The sequence below is a fragment of the Salvelinus fontinalis genome, chromosome 6 (genome assembly GCF_029448725.1).
Source record: "Salvelinus fontinalis isolate EN_2023a chromosome 6, ASM2944872v1, whole genome shotgun sequence".
NCBI classification, from domain to species: Eukaryota; Metazoa; Chordata; class Actinopteri; order Salmoniformes; family Salmonidae; genus Salvelinus; species Salvelinus fontinalis.
Window position 1 is genome coordinate 49,295,039 of NC_074670.1, and position 20,202 is coordinate 49,315,240.

The window sequence follows — 20,202 nt, forward strand, 5'->3', positions numbered from 1 at the left end:
ACCTGTAATCATCCACGTTTGTTATACCTGTCTGTGCAATATGGAAGGTGAAGTAAAAAGGTGCCTACGTTTCATCCTCTAACAATACACCAACAATCTCTATACTTTTAGACCTGAAAAACTGCTGAGATCTCTCCATCTATCAGCCAGTGGAAACATTTGACTACCAGAGCTGTTATCTGTTATCTTGTTTCTCTCTCTATTCTGGGCCAGCCTTCCTCTGAGCTGATATCTTTGTAAAAGTGTCTGACCTCCCCAAGCCACCAGGGGGCACTCTTAAGTCTTAGTCACAGAGGTCTCTGTAACTCCAACCTTCTTCGTCCAAAAGGTTATTGTCGATGTATGAAAAGCGCTCATCGGATGTGGTGGGTGTGAGGAATCTCTCGTGGTCCAAACCATCCTTGTCCACTAGCACCATGTTGAAGTAGGATCTGGAGATCTGGAAAGCCTGCCTGTACCACAGTACGAGATGACCATTTCGTGTCAAGTCAGTGATGGTGTATTACATTGCCTGAAGATGCAGTGCAGCCAAAACGATTGGACACTCTAACAAATGGATCAATAGTCACTTTATTAATGATGTTTACATATCTTGCACTACTCATCCCAGATGCATATACTGTATTTTATTCCGTCTATGATGGTCAGTCATGGCCCATCCATATTATTTATATGTACATATTCTTATTCCATCCCTTTACTTAGATTTGTGTGTATTAGGTAGTTGTTGTGAAATTGTTAGATATTGCTGCACTGTCGGAACTAGAAGCACAAGCATTTCACTACACTTGCAATAACATCTGCTAACCATGTATGTGACCAATTTGATTATGTGAAGTCACCTTACCTCAGACCCTCAATGACCTCAGTGGCCAGGTGACGTCCCTTGATGCGGCCCACTTCTCGAGGAGGGGACCCTTGCAGCTCAATCACTGTCACTCGTCTTAAGTCCAGACCACAATCTGCTTTCTAGGCATGAAAACACCCCAAGCATGGTCACAATTCATACAAACAAGGTGCTCATATTTCATTCCCTAAACAGCTTTTTATTAAGTCCTGGAGTAACTACCATTGTTGAGAGCAGAAATTCCCTGACTTGCAGATAATACCCAAACCATCCCGGTGTCTCGGACTCACCTGTACCATAAGGTTCTGGAGCTTGTAGTCTCCATGGCTACGTTAGGTGCCGACACAATCAGAAGCCTCCTCTTCTCGTAGAACTGGTCCAGTTCCAGTTGAAGACAACAAACCAGACGGTCATGCTCTGTCATTGGTTCTCAATACTAACGGACGCACTCGATAGGGGCCTCAGTCCAGCTGTGGTCGAACTGGCAGACACGGCTGGAGGTCCCCCTCCTCTCCTGGCCCCTGTCACAGTGGTACTCGCACACCGCTCTGTAGTTGTTCCCATCAGAGTCACAGGTGAGGTAACCATGGAGAGTGGGCTTGAGGACTGGACACCTCCTGACTGGGGAGAGACGGAGAGAAGGATCTCTATTGTTTTATTTTTATTTTTGAAATTTATTTTACCCCCTTTTCTCCCCAATTTCGTGGTATCCAATTGTTAGTAGTTACTATCTTGTCTCATTGCTACAACTCCCGTACGGGTTCGGGAGAGACGACGGTCGAAAGTAATGCGTCCTCCGAAACATAACCCAACCTAGCCGCACTGCTTCTTAACACAGCGCGCATCCAACCCGGAAGCCAGCCGCACCAATGTGTTGGAGGAAACACAGTGCACCTGGTTAGCGCGCACTGTGCCCGGCCCGCCACAAGAGTCGCTGGTGCGCGATGAGACAAGGATATCCCTACCGGCCAAACCCTCCCTAGCCCAGACGACGCTAGGCCAATTGTGTGTCGCCCCATGGACCTCCCGGTCGCGGCCGGCTGCGACAGAGCCTGGGCGTGAACCCAGAGTCTCTGGTGGCACAGCTAGCGCTGCGATGCAGTGCCCTAGACCACTGCGCCACCCGGGAGGCCCAAGACCTCTATTGTTCACAAAGCAATTGCTGATCTAGGATCAGTTTAGGATTTAAGATGATATGGACATAGGGACATGATCCTTGATCAGCACTCCTACTCTGAGACACTATAGAGGAATTCCCTTTTTATGCACTTTTCTACCTACGAGTATTATGACCTTGAACTTAAGCATGACAGTAGCATGCTATTCACCCACTATTTGTTTCCGGGGTGGAGATGGAATAAATGAAGGTGTGGCGGAGGTGTGTCTACAGATACACCGTATTCTGACCTTGACCTACACTAACTGACCAAAAGTATGTGGTCACCTGCTCGTCGAATATCTCATTCCAAAATCATGGGCATTAAATATGGAGTTGGTCCCCCCTTTGCTGCTATAAGAACCTCCACTCTTCTGGGAAGGCTTTCCACTAGATGTTGGAACATTGCTGCGGGGACTTGCTTCCATTCAGCCACAAGAGCATTAGTGAGGTCGGGCACTGATGTTGGGCAAATAGGCCTGGTTTGCAGTCGCTGTTAAAATACATCCCAAATGTGTTCATTGGGGTTGAGGTCAGGGCTGTGTGCAAGCCAGTCAAGTTCTTCCACACCAATCTCAACAAACCATTTCCGTATGAACCTTGCTTTGTGCACGTGGGCATTGTCATGCTGAAACAGGAAAGGGCCTTCCCCAAACTGTTGCCACAAAGTTGGAAGCACAGCGTTAAGATTTCCCCTCACTGAAACTAAGGGGCTTAGCCCGAACCATGAAAACAGCCCCAGACCATTATTCATCCACCAAACTTTACAGTTGGCACTATGCAGTCGGGCAGGTAGCGTTCTCCTGGCATCCTCCAAACCCAGATTCGTCCGTCGGACTGCCAGACGGTGAATCGTGATTCATCAGTCCAGAGAACGCGTTTTCACTGCTCCAGAGTCCAATGGCAGCAAGCTTTACACCACTCTAGCCGACGCTTGGCATTAGGCTGCTCGGCCATGAAAACCCATTTCATGAAGCTGACGAACAGTTCTTTTGCTGACGTTGCTTCTAGAGGCAGTTTGGTAGTGGTGTTGCAACCGAGGACAGTCGATTTTTACGCGCTACACGCTTCAGCGGCCCCGTTCTGTGAGCTTGTGTGGCCTACCACTTTGCGGCTGAGCCGTTGTTGCTCCTAGACGTTTCCACTTCACAATAACAGCACTTACAGTTGACCGGGGCAGCTCTAGCAGGGCAGAAATTTGATGAACTGACTTGTTGGAAAGGAGGCATCCTATGACGGTGTCACGTTGAAAGTCACTGAGCTCTTCAGTAAGGCCATTCGGATGCCAATGTTTGTCTATGGAGATTGCATGGCTGTGTGCTCGATTTTATACACCTGTCAGCAACATGTGTGGCTGAAATAGCTGAATCAACTAATTTGAAGATTACCATGGGTTGAAGAATGTGGCAATTTCTCTCCAAACCTTTTTTTATGATTCATAAATACTTTCCTAAACCTAAATAATCTATGTTTTCAGTGGAAGGGACTGGTAGACTAGTCAGGATCGAGGGAAAGGTGAACAGAGCAAAGTACAGAGAGATCTTTGAGGAAAACCTGCTCCAGAGTGCTCAGGACCTCAACCTGGGGCGAAGGTTCACCTTCTAACAGGACAATGACCCTAAGCACACAACCAAGACAACGCAGGAGTAGCTTCAGGACAAGTCTCAATGTCCTTGAGTGGCCCAGCCAGAGCCCGGACTTGAACCGATCGAACATCTCTGGAGAGACCTGAAAATAGCTGTGCAGCGACAGTCCCCATCCAACCTGACAGAGCTTGAGAAGATCTGCAGAGAAGAATGGGAGAAACTCCCAAAATCCAGGTGTGCCAAGCTTGTAGTGTCATACCCAAGAAGACTCGAGGCTGTAATTGCTGCCAAAGGTGCTTCAACAAAGTACTGAGTAAAGGGTCTGAATACTTATGTAAATAAGGTGTTTCCGTTTTTGAAAACATTTGCAAAAATTTCTAAACAGTTTTTGCTTTGTCATTATAGTTTATAGATTGACAAAAAAATAACAATTTAATCCATTTCAGAACAAGGCTGTAACATAACAAAATGTGGAAAAAGTCAAGGGGTCTGAACACTTTCCGAATGCACTGTTTGTTTGTTGTCCAGTAAGTCTGGGCTTTACTCTAGTCCAAATGTCAGGTCATTGTGTCTGAATGTCAGGTCACTGTGGTGCTTTACCCTCCACACAAACAATGAACTTGCAGGCAGCCCTGTTTCTGGCTTGGTCATGTGCTGTGTACCGGATAATGTTCATCCCCTCTTTAAAGTTGGTCCCTGGCCTATCAGTGTTACACTGCAAACAGACAAAGAACACCACGTGATTCACCTCCTGATAAAGCACAGGGGAAGAAGGAGGGAATCTTTTTTTATTGTTAAAAAGGACTGTCATACTCTAGTGTTTTATCAGCTGTATCCGAGGCAACAGGGGGGTCCCAGGACACTCTGGCTGTTAGTTTCCCAGGCTCAGCGACCTTCACTCGGGACAGGGGACACTTTATTTGGGGAGGATGATGATCTGAAACACCACAGGTTGGTAAACCAGTGAAGAAAAAGAATAGAGAATAGAAAGATATCTGAGTTAAATGTTAACATCCTCTGTTGGTCTGGGTCAATTGAATCAATTCATCTTTTGAGGGAGGGGAACTTTGAAGATAAGAAATGTCTTGGTTTTGAGACAAAGACAGAAAAAGGAAATGAAAAGTGGAAAGAGCGGTACTAGATGAGTATCTGTGTTGTATTTATGTGGGTGGGAGACATGCCCATGGGAGCTGCCGGGGCTTATAAAAGTCAGAAACAAAACGGCACTGGAAAAACAATTAGTTTGGATTCCAAATGTTTTTTTTTGTTTTGCTGTGCTTACAGGGTGCATGCATCTCATTAATTAATGAAAAAAATATATATGCTGACTTAATTACCACTGACTTTGACCATTCACTTGCCTCCAGGCATATCAAACCAAACACCACCTGGGTTTCACACCACAGTGAAAAAGCATTCATGAATCATGTCAGTATACTTCGACGTGCTGACTAAACATATGAGCTATACCTGCACAGATGGGCTCTGCCCCACTCCAGGACCCCCCATCCAGACAGGTACGAGAGGGGTCCCCCTCCATCCGGTACCCCGGCTCACAGATGTAGTCACAGCTGGAGTCCACCACATAACCCTGGGTGCAGTGGTACGTGCCATGCCAGATCAGGTGCAGCACGTTGCAACGAACCTCTGTGGAGTCACTATAGTCAACAAGATAGACATTGAATATAGCAAACATTAGGAAGACCTTCCTAATATTGAGTGGCATAACCCCCCCCCTCTCCCCTCAGAACAGCCTCAGTTCATCGGGGCACGGACTCTACAAGGTGTCGAAAGCCTTCCACAGGGATGATGGCCCATGTTGACTCCAATGCTTTCCATAGTTGTGTCAAGTTGGCTGGATGTCCTTTGGGTGGTGGACCATTCTTGATACACACGGAAAACTGTAGAGTGTGAAAAAACCAGCAGTGTTGCAGTTCTTGATTCAAAATGGTGCGCTTGGCACCTACTACCAAACCCGGTTCAAATGTTATGTCTTGCCCATTCACCCTCTGAATGGCACACATACACAATCCATGTCTCAATTGTCTCAAGGCTTAAAAATCTTTCTTTAACTTGTCCCCTCCCCTTCATCTACACTGACTGAAGTGGATTTAACAAGAGACATGAATAAGGGATCATAGCTTGCACCTGGATACACCTGGTCAGTCTGTCATGGGAAGAGCAGGGTCCTGCGGGGTTTTGTATACTCTGTGTATATTACTCCTATGAAGGTTTTTTCTAAAGAAAACTCAGGGCCTTTAAAAAAAAGAAAGTAGGAAAAGGACTTAACTGGGCACATATTGCACTGAATGTGCACTGGGATCATGACACATGAACAAGATAATGTTGGAAAGCAGAGGTCCTCTCCTCCATTTTAAGCGTATTACTGTAACTAGTTAGTCTTTTCGCCTCATCGTTTTCACTGTAGCTTTAAACCAAGGAGCTGAATCTAACTTTCCATACATTAAGTCTCCCTTACCACACTCATTCTTTCCCCTCACTTGTGGTCTATCTTATTTCATAAACCCAATCTCTTGAAGGATATTTAAAAGGGACTCTTCTGTTTAGAAAGAGGGCTGCCAGATTAGATTCCCCCCCCCGTCTCTGCGCTGAGTACTTGTAACAACAAAGTGGTCCAGATACTAGCTTAGCCAGTAGACAGGGGCTAGCCAATGTGTAATTTCGACCAATGGAAATTCAACTCATGGTGACAAATCTCAACAACGTTTCTAATGATGGTAATTTGGGCACTTGCAATAGGCTGCTAAATGTACAATGATGTTTACTTACAAACACCTTTCATCAAATGCCTTATTTCTAGTCTGACTCTGAATAACACATAAACATGCCCTCAGATTCCTAGCACCCAAGTGAGGATAAACAGACTCTTCGGCATTCAAGATAGTTTTACATTTCAGCAGCGATTGAAATAATTTGTACCATGTCTCATAGTAGTCATGCAAGTGGTATTAATATTCAAATATCTCTTTTACATTATTACACTGATGCAGGCAGCTGCTATGGCCGCCTGCAGGTTGTAAAGCAGACAGACACAGCATGCATCACAGTGAGACCAGCCAGGAACACTTCCCACTGCTCTCAGTGAGGCAGTTACTTTACCAGAAAGAGATGCAATGACAACTGCAGGGAGAACATCCAACTAGGAGAAATGAGTCATTCTGGAGAGGGTGGATTTCACAAGCCAACTATTCACAGCAGCCATACTGCACTCGTTTCAATGGATATATTCTCATGTTGAGGTTTAGAAAGTTCATTCCAGATCAGCATTCTTTGTATTTCAGTTGGAAAAGTGTTAAATTACAGGAGAACATGTGACTAATAGCAATGGTGAGACATAGCCAGAATCAATCCATTAGCGACTAGATTTTCGCTTTGTGGTTTTGCTTTGTAATCAACTGGCAGCAGGCATGAGTTTGGGTGGATCTGAGGTGACTCAAATCACTGTCTTGTAGGGGCCAAATGAGGTCCTTGGCACAGCTGGTCCGTGCACACAACCATTTGTCTGTGATTGAAGTTGTAATTACACAGGTCTGAGAAGGGGTGACATGCTCAACATCAGAGGAGGGCTAGATAGAAAACACAGGTGACTGTAGGCTTACTACAGTGATGACTTGTATTCACCTACAAAACGTTTTCTTAATGAAAAAATGCATAGATGGGATATTTGGGCTTCTTTGCTCTCTCTTTTTTAACTGAAAAATAATGTTAGAAGAGTGGTTGAGTTTCTGTTCAGGAAATACTCCCTGCTCTCTTTGTAATTCCTTCAGGTCCCTCTAAAGATCCCACCTCGGCTACTTCTGTCTACTGCGGTGATTGAGGTATTTTTTTTCTTTCACCTTTATTTAACCAGGTAGGCTAGTTGAGAACAAGTTCTCATTTACAACTGCGACCTGGCCAAGATAAAGCATAGCGGTTCGACACATACAACAACACAGAGTTACAAATGGAATAAACAAAACATACAGTAGAAAAAAGAAAACAAAAAGTCTATTTACTGTGAGTGCAAATGAGGTAAGATAAGGGAGTTAAAGCAATAAATAGGCCATGGTGGCGAAGTAATTACAATATAGCAATTAAACACTGGAATGATAGATGTGCAGAAGATGAATGTGCAAGTAGAGATACTGGGGTGCAAAGGAGCAAGATAAATAAATAAATGCAGTATTGGGATGAGGTAGTTGGATGGGCTGTTTACAGATGGGCTATGTACAGGTGCAGTGATCCGTGAGCTGCTCTGACAGCTGGTGCTTAAAGCAAGTGAGGGAGATATGAGTATCCAGCTTCAGTGATTCTTTCAGTTCGTTCCAGTCATTGGCAGCAGAGAACTGTAAGGGAAGGCAGCCAAAGGAGGAATTGGCTTTGGGCGTAACCAGTGAGATATACCTGCTGGAGTGCGTGCTACGAGTGGGTGCTGCTATGGTGACCAGTGAGCTGAGATACGGCGGGGCTTTACCTAGCAGAGACTTGTAGATGACCTGGAGCCAGTGGGTTTGGCGACGAGTATGAAGCGAGGGCCAGCCAACGAGAGCGTACAGGTCGCAGTGGTGGTGTCACGTTCCTGACCTGTTTTCCTTTTTCTTGTATTTATTTAGTTGGTCAAGGCGTGAGTTGGGTGGGTTTGTCTATGTTTGATTTTCTATGTTGGGATGTTTGTGTTCGGCCGGGTATGATTCTCAATCAGAGACAGCTGTCAATCGTTGTCCCTGATTGAGAATCATACTTAGGCAGCCTGGGTTTCACGTGTGTTTTGTGGGTGTTTGTTTCCGTGTCTGTGTTTGTTGCACCACACGGTACTGTATCGGTTTATGCACTTTGTTTATTTGTTTTGTAATTCAGTATTCAGTTTCGTTTTAATAAATCATTATGAACACTAACCACTCTGCGTATTGGTCCGATCCGTCTCGCCTCTCCTCGTCCAAGGAGGAGAAAGAATATGACGATAGCCGTAACAGGTGGGTAGTATATGGGGCTTTGGTGACAAAACGGATGGCACTGTGATAGACTGCATCCCATTTGTTGAGTAGAGTGTTGGAGGCTATTTTATAAATGACATTGCGAAATAGGAAGCCGATTCTAGATTTAATTTTGGATTGGAGATGCTTAATGTGAGTATGGAAGGAGAGTTTAGAGTCTAACCAGACACCTAGGTATTTGTAGTTATCCACATATTCTAAGTCGGAGCCGTCCAGAGTATTGATGCTGGACGGGCGAGGAGGTGCGGGCAGTGATCGGTTGAAGAGCATGCATTTAGATTTACTTGCATTTAAAAGCAGTTGGAGGCCACGGAAGGGGAGTTGTATGGCATTGAAGCTCATCTGGAGGTTAGTTAACACAGTGTCCAAAGAAGAGCCAGAAGTATACAGAATGGTGTCGTCTGCGTAGAGGTGGATCAGAGACTCACCAGCAGCAAGAACGACATCATTGATGTATACAGAGAAGAGAGTCACCCCGAGAATTGAACCCTGTGGCACCCCCATAGAGACTGCCAGAGGTCCGGACAACAGTCCTCCGATTTGACACAATGAACTCTATCAGAGAAGTAGTTGGTGAACCAGGCCAGGCAATCATTTGAGAAACCAAGGCTGTTGAGTCTGCCAATAAGAATGTGGTGATTGACAGAGTCGAAAGCCTTGGCCAGGTCGATGAATACGGCTGCACAGTAATGTCTCTTATCGATGGTGGTTATGATATCATTTAGGACCTTGAGCGTGGCTGAGGTGCACCCATGACCAGCTCTGAAACCAGATTGCATAGCGGAGAAGGTATGATGGGATTCGAAATGGTTGGTAATCTGTTTGCTAACTTGGCTTTCGAAGTCCTTAGAAAGGCAGGGTAGGATAGATATAGGTCTGTAGCAGTTTGGGTCTAGAGTGTCTCCCCCTTTGAAGAGGGGGATGACCGCGGCAGCTTTCCAATCTTTGGGAATCTCAGACGATACGAAAGAGAGGCTAGTGATAGGGGTTCCAACAATTTCAGCAGATAATTTTAGAAAGAGAGGCTCCAGATCGCCTAGCCCGGCTGATTTGTAGGGGTCCAGATTTTGCAGCTCTTTCAGAACATCAGCTATCTGGATTTGGGTGAAGGAAAAATGGGGGAGGCTTGGGAGAGGTGCTGTGGGGAGTGCAGGGCTGTTGACCGGGGTAGGGGTAGCCAGATGGAAAGCATGGCCAGCCGTAAAAAATGCTTATTGAAATTCTCAATTATAGTGGATTTATCGGTGGTGACAGTGTTTCCTAGCCTCAGTGCAGTGGGAAGCTGGTGCTCTTATTCTCCACGGAGGTGCTCTTATTCTCCATGGAGGTGCTCTTATTCTCCATGGACTTTACAGTGTCCCAGAACTTTTTTGAGTTTGTGCTACAGGATGCAAATTTCAGCTTGAAAAAGCTAGCCTTAGCTTTCCTAACTGCCTGTGTATATTGGTTCCCCACTCCCCATTGCATGGAACCTATTATGGGCCATAGATGAGACTGACAGGGAAAGCATGTGTCTGTATTGGCAATAATGATTTTATAGTAGTTTACAAAAGTAGAGTTTCAAAGTATGTCCGGATATAATCATAACTACTTATTCAGCATGAGGAATAGAATAACATTTGCACACATTTTATACATCAAGGCTACTGCAAAGTTTAATCTTTGAGTAAAGAAACAGAATAGTCAAAGTGCAATGTATCTGCCCACTGGTCACAGACGTCAATTTAAGGTGTGGTCTTTACTCACAAATGTCACTTATTTATAGCTTCCAAATGAAGAGACAATGATACATAAAGTAATCTGGGGGAAAAATGCAACTTTATGGACAACGGTGGATGGTTCTTAAAATAACCTTTGTGGTAGGGGGGTCTTAAAAGAGCCGTTTCACTCCACGGCATACTGCCATGGGACTTCACCTGCTGGCAATGAGAAGTAGGTGGTCAGCTTCTCCCTCACCTGGAGTGCCTGTCTGGGGGCGTTGTTGGCACCTGCCCTGGTGACCATTTGGCATGCCCATCTCCATCCGGAGCAGCTCCTGGAATGACCTCCGCGGGTAGTTATAGAGAACGCATGTGGCCTTCACGCAGGCATCGACATTTGAGGGGCTGAGACAAAGCACTCTCCGATACATTCTCCGCCGGGCTTCCAGAATCCCAAAGGTGCATTCAACAACTAACCTTGCCCTGGACAATCGTTTGTTAAAGATCCTTACAGGCAATGGCAGCTGGCGTCCAGCGTAGGGCCTCATGAGGTTGGGTCTTAAAGGGAAGGCCTCGTCGCCGGCGAAGATGTGGGGAACAGGTCCCAGGTCTTCAGCTCCAGGGAGTGATGCAGGTGGTGGAATCTCCAGGGTGCCATCCTGAAGTGCCTGGCCGAAGGCAGAGTCCCGGAGGGTCCCGCCATCACTTCCCTTGCCGTAAGCACCAACATCGACAACATGGAAATAGTAGATGGCATCTACTACAGCCAAGAGTATAACTGAATATGTACCCTTGTAGTTGTAGAATTGTGAACCTGAGCACGGTGGAGCCTGGATTACTACATGTTTCCTGTCAATGGAGCCAAGACAGTTGGGGAAATTCCACCTCCCCAGGAACTCGGCAGCGATGGCCCTCCAGTCTTCCTCCTTGGGGACAGGCATGTATTCACCAACCAGACAGTCCCAAATGGCTTGTGCCACAGAGAGGACAATGCCTGCCACCGTGGACCGTCCAACTCGGAAGCAGAATCCTATGGTCCTGTAGGATTCCCCTGTCGCCAAGAATCTAAAATATAATTAAAAATAATTATCAATATTGTGTGTAAATTGAATTCCACCCACATATTATATCTACTCGTATATCTACCTCATTACAGTTTATTATGCTCTACTAATTATATTGTAATACTCATCAACCATCATTAACAATGCCTTGAAACAGTACAATTCAGTCTATGACTATATCAATAAACTGTAGCCCAGGCCAACTCTACTCATAGAAAGAATGGTACTATCTACTTAAAAGGGTTCTCCGGCTGTCCCCATAGGAGATCCCTTTTTGGTTCCAGGTAGTACCCCTTTTGATTCCATGTAGAACCCTATTGGGTTCCATGTATAACATTTTCCCCAAAGGGTTATACCTGGAACTAAAAATGGTTATCCTATGGGGAAAGCAGAAGGACACTTCTTCTCTAAGAGTATGTGAGTCCAATAAGAATGTAATGAATGACTGTAACTGTCTTGAACAACAATGGGTCCTGGAGAAGACTAGCCTACCTTCATCAGGGCAGAAGGCACCTCAACTTTATTTTCATTTGGTAACATTGCATAATTAAAAAAGGATTATAAACCAACTTTGGGAAAAGTTATAGTCCTAATGAACATTCTGTAAAAGTACATCTGATATCAAATAGAGACTATTAACTAGAGAGCCCTTTAGCTAGCTAGGTTGCACATAAAAACAATGTATCAATCAATGATGGTATCAAAGGCTTAAAAAATGTACTAGAATATAGCTTACCAGAGACAAAGGCGTTCAACTGGGCTGATGGACTCCCGGTAGTTGGTATCCATCCGGTGTCACACCCTGGCCTTAGTTATCTTTGTTTTCATTATTATTTTAGTTAGGTCAGGGTGTGACATGGGGAAGTTTGTGTGTTTTTTTATAGTCTAGGGTGTTGTATGTTTTAGGGGGTTTAGTAGAGTAGATGGTTTAGTGTTCAGTGTAGGTGTCTAGGAAAGTCTATGGTTGCCTGAATTGGGTCTCAATTAGAGACAGCTGGTTATTGTCTCTGATTGGGAGCCATATTGTCACGCCCTGGCCTTGGTATTCTTTGTTTTTCTTTATTATTTTGGTTAGGTCAGGGTGTGACATGGGGAATGTTTGTGTATATGTCTATGTTATACGTTTGTAGCCTGTATGTGCACTTCGTTCATAGCTTCACGATCGTTTTCATGTTTTGTTAGTGTGTAAGTGTTTTTGTTTCGTTTTTGCCTTCGTATTCATTAAAAGGAATATGGCTTATTTTCCTACTGCTGCGTTTTGGTCTGTCAATCCTCCACACGATCGTGACAGAATGACCCACCAATACCGGATCAAGCAACATGACCAGCGGCAACAGGAGCAGCGCAAGGAGGAATGGAAATGGGAGCGTAATCTGGACTACACTACGTGGGAGGAGATCGACAGGTGGGCGATCGACCCAGGGCGAGTGCCGGAGCCAGCCTGGGATTCTCTGGCGCAGTGTGAGGAGGGATACCGGCGAATGGAGGCAGCACAGAGACAAGGCTGGAAGCCCGTGAGTACAACCCAAAATGTCTTGGGGTGGGGGGCCTTAAAGGGAGTGTGGCGAAGTCAGGTAGGAAACCTGCGCCTACTCCCTGTACTTACCGTGGAGAGCGAGAGTACGGGCAGACACCGTGTTACGCAGTAGAGCGCACGGTGTCTCCTGTACGCGTGCATAGCCCGGTTCGGTACATTTCAGCTCCTCGTATCGGCCGGGCTAGACTGAGCGTTGAGCCGTATGTCATGAAGCCGGCCCAACGCATCTGGTCACCAGTGCGTCTCCTCGGGCCGGCGTACATGACACCAGCCTTACGCATGGTGTCCCCGGTTCGCCTACATAGCCCGGTGCGGGTTTTTCCACCTCCCCGCACTGGTCAGGCGACGGGGAGCATACAACCAGGTAAGGTTGGGCAGGCTCGGCGCTCGAGGGAGCCAGTACGCATGCATGGTCCGGTATTTCCGGCGCCACCTCCCCGCCCCTACCCAGTACCACCAGTGCCTCCTCCACGCACTAGCCCTATGGTGCGTGTCTCCAGCCCTTTACCACCAGTGCATAAACCACGACCAGTGCCGGAGCCGCCACCGTGGAAGGAAGCCCACCCAGACCCTCCCCTAGACTGTGTAATGGTGCGCCCGGAGTTCGCACCTTAAGGGGGGGGTTATGTCACGCCCTGGCCTTGGTATTCTTTGTTTTTCTTTATTATTTTGGTTAGGTCAGGGTGTGACATGGGGAATGTTTGTGTATATGTCTATGTTATACGTTTGTAGCCTGTATGTGCACTTCGTTCATAGCTTCACGATCGTTTTCTTGTTTTGTTAGTGTGTAAGTGTTTTTGTTTCGTTTTTGCCTTCGTATTCATTAAAAGGAATATGGCTTATTTTCCTACTGCTGCGTTTTGGTCTGTCAATCCTCCACACGATCGTGACACATATTTAAGGCAACCATAGGCTTTAGCTGTGTTGTGGGGAATTGTCTATGTCTGAACGTTTGTAGCCTGTGTATGTGCACTACGTTTTATTAGCTTCACGGTCGTTTTATTGTTTTGTTAGTGTTTTTGTTTCGTTTTGCCTTCGTCATCAATAAAAGGAAGATGGCCTATTTTCCAAATGCTGCGTTTTGGTCCGTCAATCCCCCACACGATCGTGACATCCGGGCGATCCTGGCTCCAACCATCTGGAGCAGGTGATCGAACTGGCTTCGGTCCAGACGAAAGTAATTTCGGAATTCCTCTCCAAACATTCGAAGCTCTTGAATGAGACGGTGGAGTCTGCTTTCGGGACTTGAACCATCTCTGGAACCACACAGACCTGCTCTTTCGGCGGGGCTGGTCCCAGCCCAACAGCGTGATCAAGACCATCTTCCTCAAAGTTGGTCTCATTGTTGAAAGAGCCTACGCTGCTATCTTGACTATTATTTATTGCATTTCGCTCCAAAACTGCATTTGAGGGAAATTATATTATAGGCTCTCACAATTAATTTGTGGATGTCATCGAATAAATAATATACTTGGCAAATAAATGAAAAAAAATGTAAAGAAATTCTCCAGTCAAACTGTTTTTATTATATAATCCCACATTTTTTTTACTGGATATGTGTGCAACAAAAATTAAACATTCACATTTTGCTACTTTCTGTCAAGTAAGTCTACGCATACAATTTGATGCATACGTTCGACCACACGGAACGCACTGCAACTGCCTCGCAATGCTGCAAGGCAAACGCAGCATTCCATTGGAAATGAATGTACTTCTGGTGTATCGAAACGCAATGACACAGTCGGTGTGTTCGAAGCGTAACACGAAACATTTTGTGAACGCTTATCTCGTTGAATTTTGTGTCATTCAATTTTCGACGAAACATCCGACATAAATACACAGACTATACCTGACTTTATCCAGTCATGTTTGGTTTCCTTGCAATCAACTGTTTGTTTGTAACACAACCGTTTGGTTCGTATGATGGGTCATTTCGCGGGACGTATTGACCCAAAACAAACGACTGGAAGACAACAAGTGACGAGCTCATTGTGCACCAATTATATGACCACTGTCTCGTTGATTGACTGTATTTTAACCCAATGGCCACTGATCGTCTTAAAATCTAGCTGGGTAGATAGCCAATGAGCAGAGGTAAACGGCAATATCCAATGGTTCTTTGTTGTTCGACCAACCCATATAGTGAACGCTGGCGTAACGAAGGTTTCGCCGTTGCAAATTGTACTGGAAGGAGCGCAGCTTATTACGCACACCAGTATTTCGGTAACTTGCATCTTCAGCTGTTTATTTATCCAACATCATGGCGAATAAGTCAGGGAAAGCTAAATTTAAGACTAGATATACGAATGTAGAAACAATTTTAGAGGAAATTGATCATGAAAGTGAGACAGATCTGCTTTTTGAAGAGGACTCCATTAGCGCCCATAGCTACGATTCTGAAACTGAGGCATATTTTTTGAATGGAGAGGACATTGTTTTGGACTGGTAAGTTCTTCTCATGCTAATGCCGTTGTTTGAAATTAATATAAAATATTATTTGTGATTGTTTTTACATTTTATTTGCAATATATAAAAATGTAATGAAATGTGTAAAGTACACGTTGGCTATTCATTGTGAGTGAGGGTATGTTTGTAAACGACCCATAGCCTATGTTTGTGTATATATATATTCTACACCATACCATTTATATATATATATGGTATGGTGTAGAATGTAAGCAAACCCATACATCTCAACACAGCCAGCATGCTTCCTCCAATCAGTCTACATGTTAGGGATTAGAGGGAGCATGGTCTAACAACTGCTGCTCCACCCCACCCCCACATGAAATAGCCTATTTGAGGCAGGCCCACAACAATGGCCAAAGTGAAATGGAACAGCACTTTATGTTCCCTGTACTCTATATATATATATGTTTATTATACCTGTTGATACAGGGCTCATATGTGAAACTATTCTAACTGAACATTTTCTTTCACAGTGGCACTGACTCCGACTGGGAGCCCCCATTGCCAACTTGTCCATCCCCCTCTGACGCTGGTTCATCCAGCTGTACCCCTGCTGTCTCTGGCTCCACACCTCCCGGGCCATCTAGAGGTGTGAAGGCACTGACAAAGAAGAGGAAGAGGGGAAATGTGCCACCCGCTAACAGAGGGACAGAAGGGTGTTGGCACACTGTCCTAGAAGATGATGTGGAGCCCCCCCCCAACCAACTTTTAGGCTGAAAAGGAAGCCAGGACCTCAGGTGAACTCGACCGCAACTTACAGCCCCCTTCAGCTTTTTCAGCTGTTCTTCACACAATCTGTTGTAGATTCGCTCGTGTCTAACACAAATAAGTATGGGGAGAAGAAGCAAGAAGGGAAAAAGGTAGCATGGAAGCCCATAACCATCTCAGACTTTTTCTGCTACCTTTCACTGGTCATCTACATGGGGCTGGTGAAGTTGAAAAGCCTGAAGGACTACTGGAAAACGTAATCTCTCTACCAACTGCCTTTCCCCATGACTGTTATGTCCTGCAAAAGGTTTCTGGTTCTCTCACAGGCGCTTCATATCAGTGACCCAAAGGCTGATGAAGAGAATGAGAAGAAGAGGCACAGCAACGGTTGATAGACTGTGCAAAATCAAACCTCTCTACCACAGCATTGTTGAGGCCTGCAAGACGTACTTTCAGCCAGCCCAGAACGTGTCAATCGATGAGAGGATGGTAGCCTCAAAGGCCAGAATTGGCCTCAAACAATACATGAGAAACAAACCAACCAAGTGGGGTTACAAGCGGTTTGTGTTGGCTGATTCTGTGTGTGCCTACACATGCAATTTTTTTGTCTATGAGGGGAAGAACAGTTTAAGGGACTTAGCTATGACTCTGTAATGGAGTTATTGGATTTTCAACTGCTAGGGAAGGGCTACAAACTGTTTGTGGATAACTTCTACACAAGCCCTACCCTGTTTGCAGACCTTAGGAAGCGGGAAGCGTGGGCTTGTGGCACCATTCGTACCAACAGCGTGGGCTTTCTGAAGATGAAGGTGAACGACATGCCTAAGCGGGCTGAGCGGGGGACCATGCGATGGATCCATGAAGATGGCCTGCTTTTTGTAAAGTGGATAGATACCAGAGAGGTGGTGATGTGCACAACAATCTACAAGTACTTCAATGTGGATCATGTTGTCAGACGTGTGAAGGACAGTGCCGGGGCATGGACCACCAAAAATGTCCCCATTCCAACTGGAGTAAAGGACTACAACAAGAGCATGGGAGGTGTGGACCTATCAGATGCGCTGATAGGCTATTACAATGTTCTCCATAAGACAATGAAATGGTACAAGACCTTCTTCTATCATTTCATCGACATTGCTGTGGTGAATGCATTCATCCTACACAAGGAAATGGCTAAGAGCTGTGGAAAGCCCTTCCTCTCACAGAAAGCCTTCAGAGAGCAGCTCATCAAGGAGCTTGCTGGCTACAGCACCACTGCACCACGCCCTGTGCCTTCTGCTCCTGCCACAAGTGTTCATCTGCCCAAATATATTTGTGCAGGCAAGGATGTGCCTAAGGGCCAAAAGGGCACAGCATGGAGGCGTTGCTGTGTTGTTTGCAAGATGAAGTCCCCCATCACATGCACCACATGCTCGGTGACCCTCTGCTTTACATCAGAAAGAGACTGCTATGGCATCTGGCATCAGCAGCAGAATATTGTGTAGAGCATTGGAAAAGTGGGTGGGGTTATATCCTTCCTGTTTGGCCCTGTCCGGGGGTCTCATCGGATGGGGCCACAGTGTCTCCTGACCCCTCCTGTCTCTGCCTCCAGTATTTATGCTGCAGTAGTTTGTGTCGGGGGGCTAGGGTCAGTATGTTATATCTGGAGTACTTTTCCTGTCTTATCCGGTGTCTTGTGTGAATTTAAGTATGCTCTCTCTTTCTCTCCTTCTTTCTCTCGGAGGACCTGAGCCCTTGGACCATGCGTCAGGACTACCTGGCATGATGACTCCTTGCTGTCCCCAGTCCACCCGGCCTTGCTGCTGTTCCAGTTAACTGTTCTGCCTGCGGCTATGGAACCCTAAACTGTTCATTTTTACTCTTGAGGTGCTGTCCTGTTGCACCCTCTACAACCACTGTGATCTCCACCCGGCACAGCCAGAAGAGGACTGGCCACCCCTCATAGCCTGGTTCCTCTCTAGGTTTCTTCCTAGGTTCCTGCCTTTCTAGGGAGTTTTTCCTAGCCGCCATGCTTCTACACCTGCATTGCTTGCTGTTTGGGGTTTTAGGCCGGGTTTCTGTACAGCACTTTGAGTTATTAGCTGATGTACGAAGGGCTATATACAGTGGGGCAAAAAAGTATTTAGTCAGCCACCAATTGTGCAAGTTCTCCCACTTAAAAAGATGAGAGAGGCCTGTAATTTTCATCATAGGTACACTTCAACTATGACAGACAAAATTAGGAAAAAAATCCAGAACATCACATTGTTGGATTTTTAATGAATTTATTTGCAAATTATGGTGGAAAATAAGTATTTGGTCAATAACAAAAGTTTCTCAATACTTTGTTATATACCCTTTGTTGGCAATGACAGAGGTCAAACGTTTTCTGTAAGTCTTCACAAGGTTCTAAGAGGTATAGTCTACGTTAGTTCAACTGAAATGACGTAATAACAACGATGATTAAACCAGTGTGTGCCCTGTGGGTGGGCTTACCCTCATTGTGTCCCAGCAGCTCTCTGATAAAAGGTCACCAGGAATAGTGACATGACAACATGGTCTTTAAGCGCAATAATTCCGATAAATGTGGTACTAGGCATCGACTTTAGCCAATGTGGAGATCATTGACCATAGTCCAGGGCAGAAAAATGTAATGCGAGCTCCAGTCCAGACCCTAAGCACGACTAAAAACGTAAATTCATTAAATCCTTTTTTTTACTGACAAAATGATTCGCTTCGTTTTTCTTATATCGCTCTCTCTCTCTCTCTGTGCAAAGAAGAAGCCCACCAACGCTCCAGTCAAACCAGACGTCAACTTTTACTGTAGAAGTTCCTCGGTTTCCACTAGTTACTACAGCCACAGAGTCAATAGGTTATGGTTAGGCATAAGGTTAGCAGTGTGGTTACTGTTAGGTTTAAAATCACATTTTAAGAAGATACATTTTAGAAATACGCAAGGTTTATTGCCTTTTGGCTGTGGTAACTAGTGACGACCAAGTTCCTCCGCGTTTATTACATGCGGTTCGATAAATTACCACTAGGTAGCGTTGTTGGACTAGTTACAACGGCTATCATACAGCCCTAACCCTGATCCATCACTAGTTTAACAATTATAGCCTAAATAATTATAGTAATAGGGAAACCATTGTCCATGTGCCCAAGAACGCCAACGTTACCTGTCTAAATTATTATTGCCCAGTAGCACTCACATCTGTAGCCATGAAATGTTTTGAAAGGCTGGTCATGGTTCACATCAACACCATAATCCCAGACACTCTGGACCCACCCCAATTCGCATACCGCCCCACAGATTCACATATGACGCAATCTCTATTGCACTCCACACTGCCCTTTCCTACCTGGACAAAAGTAACACCTACATGACAATGCTGTTCATGGACTACAGCTCTGCGTTCAAGCCATAGTGCCATCCAAACTCATCACTAAACTAAGGATTGGGACTGAACACCTCCCTCTGCAACTGGATCCTGGACTGCCTGACGGGCCACCCTCAGATGCTGATGCTTACACCTATCCATTTAATTAATCAGGGATGAATCAATTTATAGCTAGATACCTTAATATGACAGACATAACTAAATGTATAACTAGCAACATGTAGATATGGTCAACTAGCTAGATGGAAAATGGTTGTTGAAAAATGGTTGTACACAAATCAACAGCCAACAATAAATACAGTATAGTTAACTTAAATTGTTGTAGTTTCCTTTTCTTTCCTTTTTCATGTGTTATATTCATTAGACATGATAGCCCAGGCATTATTTTTCTTGTTTTCTGTTGATGAATCATCCTGTTTGTTTTCGATAATTGGGTGGTATAACACAATTCGCTTCAAGGGGTTTTTTCCCTCTTGAAGTCACTGAAATTCTTTGAACGTTTTCTTTTACCTCTGTCCATTGTTTGGTTTAGGTGACTTGCTCCAATTCCACATAATGCTTATGCATTAGTGTCCCATCCCTGTTTTTTGAAGCGTCCTCAGGTCAGCACAAAGTGCACATCGTTAATCTAATCAGATTTCACAAATATAACTGGTATGTCCTTATTTACCTTAGTCTGGGACTCCCTAGTATAGAACTAATTAATCTGAAGTTAAGCAAAGTGGCACAGCGGTCTAAGGCACTACAGTCCCTGGTTCGGATCC

At 45.1% G+C, this 20,202-nt stretch overlaps 2 protein-coding genes and 1 pseudogene across 5 annotated transcripts; 1 reads left to right on the forward strand and 2 right to left on the reverse strand.

Moving 5' to 3' along the window:
• Nucleotides 1-35: 35 nt before the first annotated feature.
• On the reverse strand, nt 36-7,369 carry LOC129858001 (sushi repeat-containing protein SRPX2-like; annotated as a pseudogene).
• On the forward strand, nt 4,403-19,754 carry LOC129858002 (piggyBac transposable element-derived protein 4-like). 4 transcript variants are annotated; one of them, XM_055926837.1, is made up of 3 exons: nt 4,403-4,540; nt 7,378-7,428; nt 15,827-19,754. In XM_055926837.1, exon 3 carries the CDS (start codon nt 16,715-16,717, stop codon nt 17,543-17,545), a length of 831 nt encoding a protein of 276 aa, XP_055782812.1. In that variant the 5' UTR covers nt 4,403-4,540; nt 7,378-7,428; nt 15,827-16,714; the 3' UTR covers nt 17,546-19,754. The 4 variants fall into 4 exon arrangements, with proteins under 4 accessions (XP_055782812.1, XP_055782811.1, XP_055782810.1 ...); XM_055926836.1 differs by lacking the exon at nt 7,378-7,428; XM_055926835.1 differs by lacking the exons at nt 4,403-4,540; nt 7,378-7,428 and adding an exon at nt 14,710-15,329.
• On the reverse strand, nt 10,101-11,635 carry LOC129858004 (uncharacterized). Its single transcript, XM_055926840.1, has one exon. It carries the CDS (start codon nt 11,222-11,224, stop codon nt 10,496-10,498), a length of 729 nt encoding a protein of 242 aa, XP_055782815.1. The 5' UTR covers nt 11,225-11,635; the 3' UTR covers nt 10,101-10,495.
• Nucleotides 19,755-20,202: the final 448 nt, after the last annotated feature.

Coding starts and splice junctions, on each gene's coding strand:
- LOC129858004 (XM_055926840.1), bottom strand. CDS start 11,224: ATGCCTGTCCCCAAGGAGGAAGACTGGAGGGCCATCGCTGCCGAGTTC.
- LOC129858002 (XM_055926837.1), top strand. CDS start 16,715: ATGGAGTTATTGGATTTTCAACTGCTAGGGAAGGGCTACAAACTGTTT.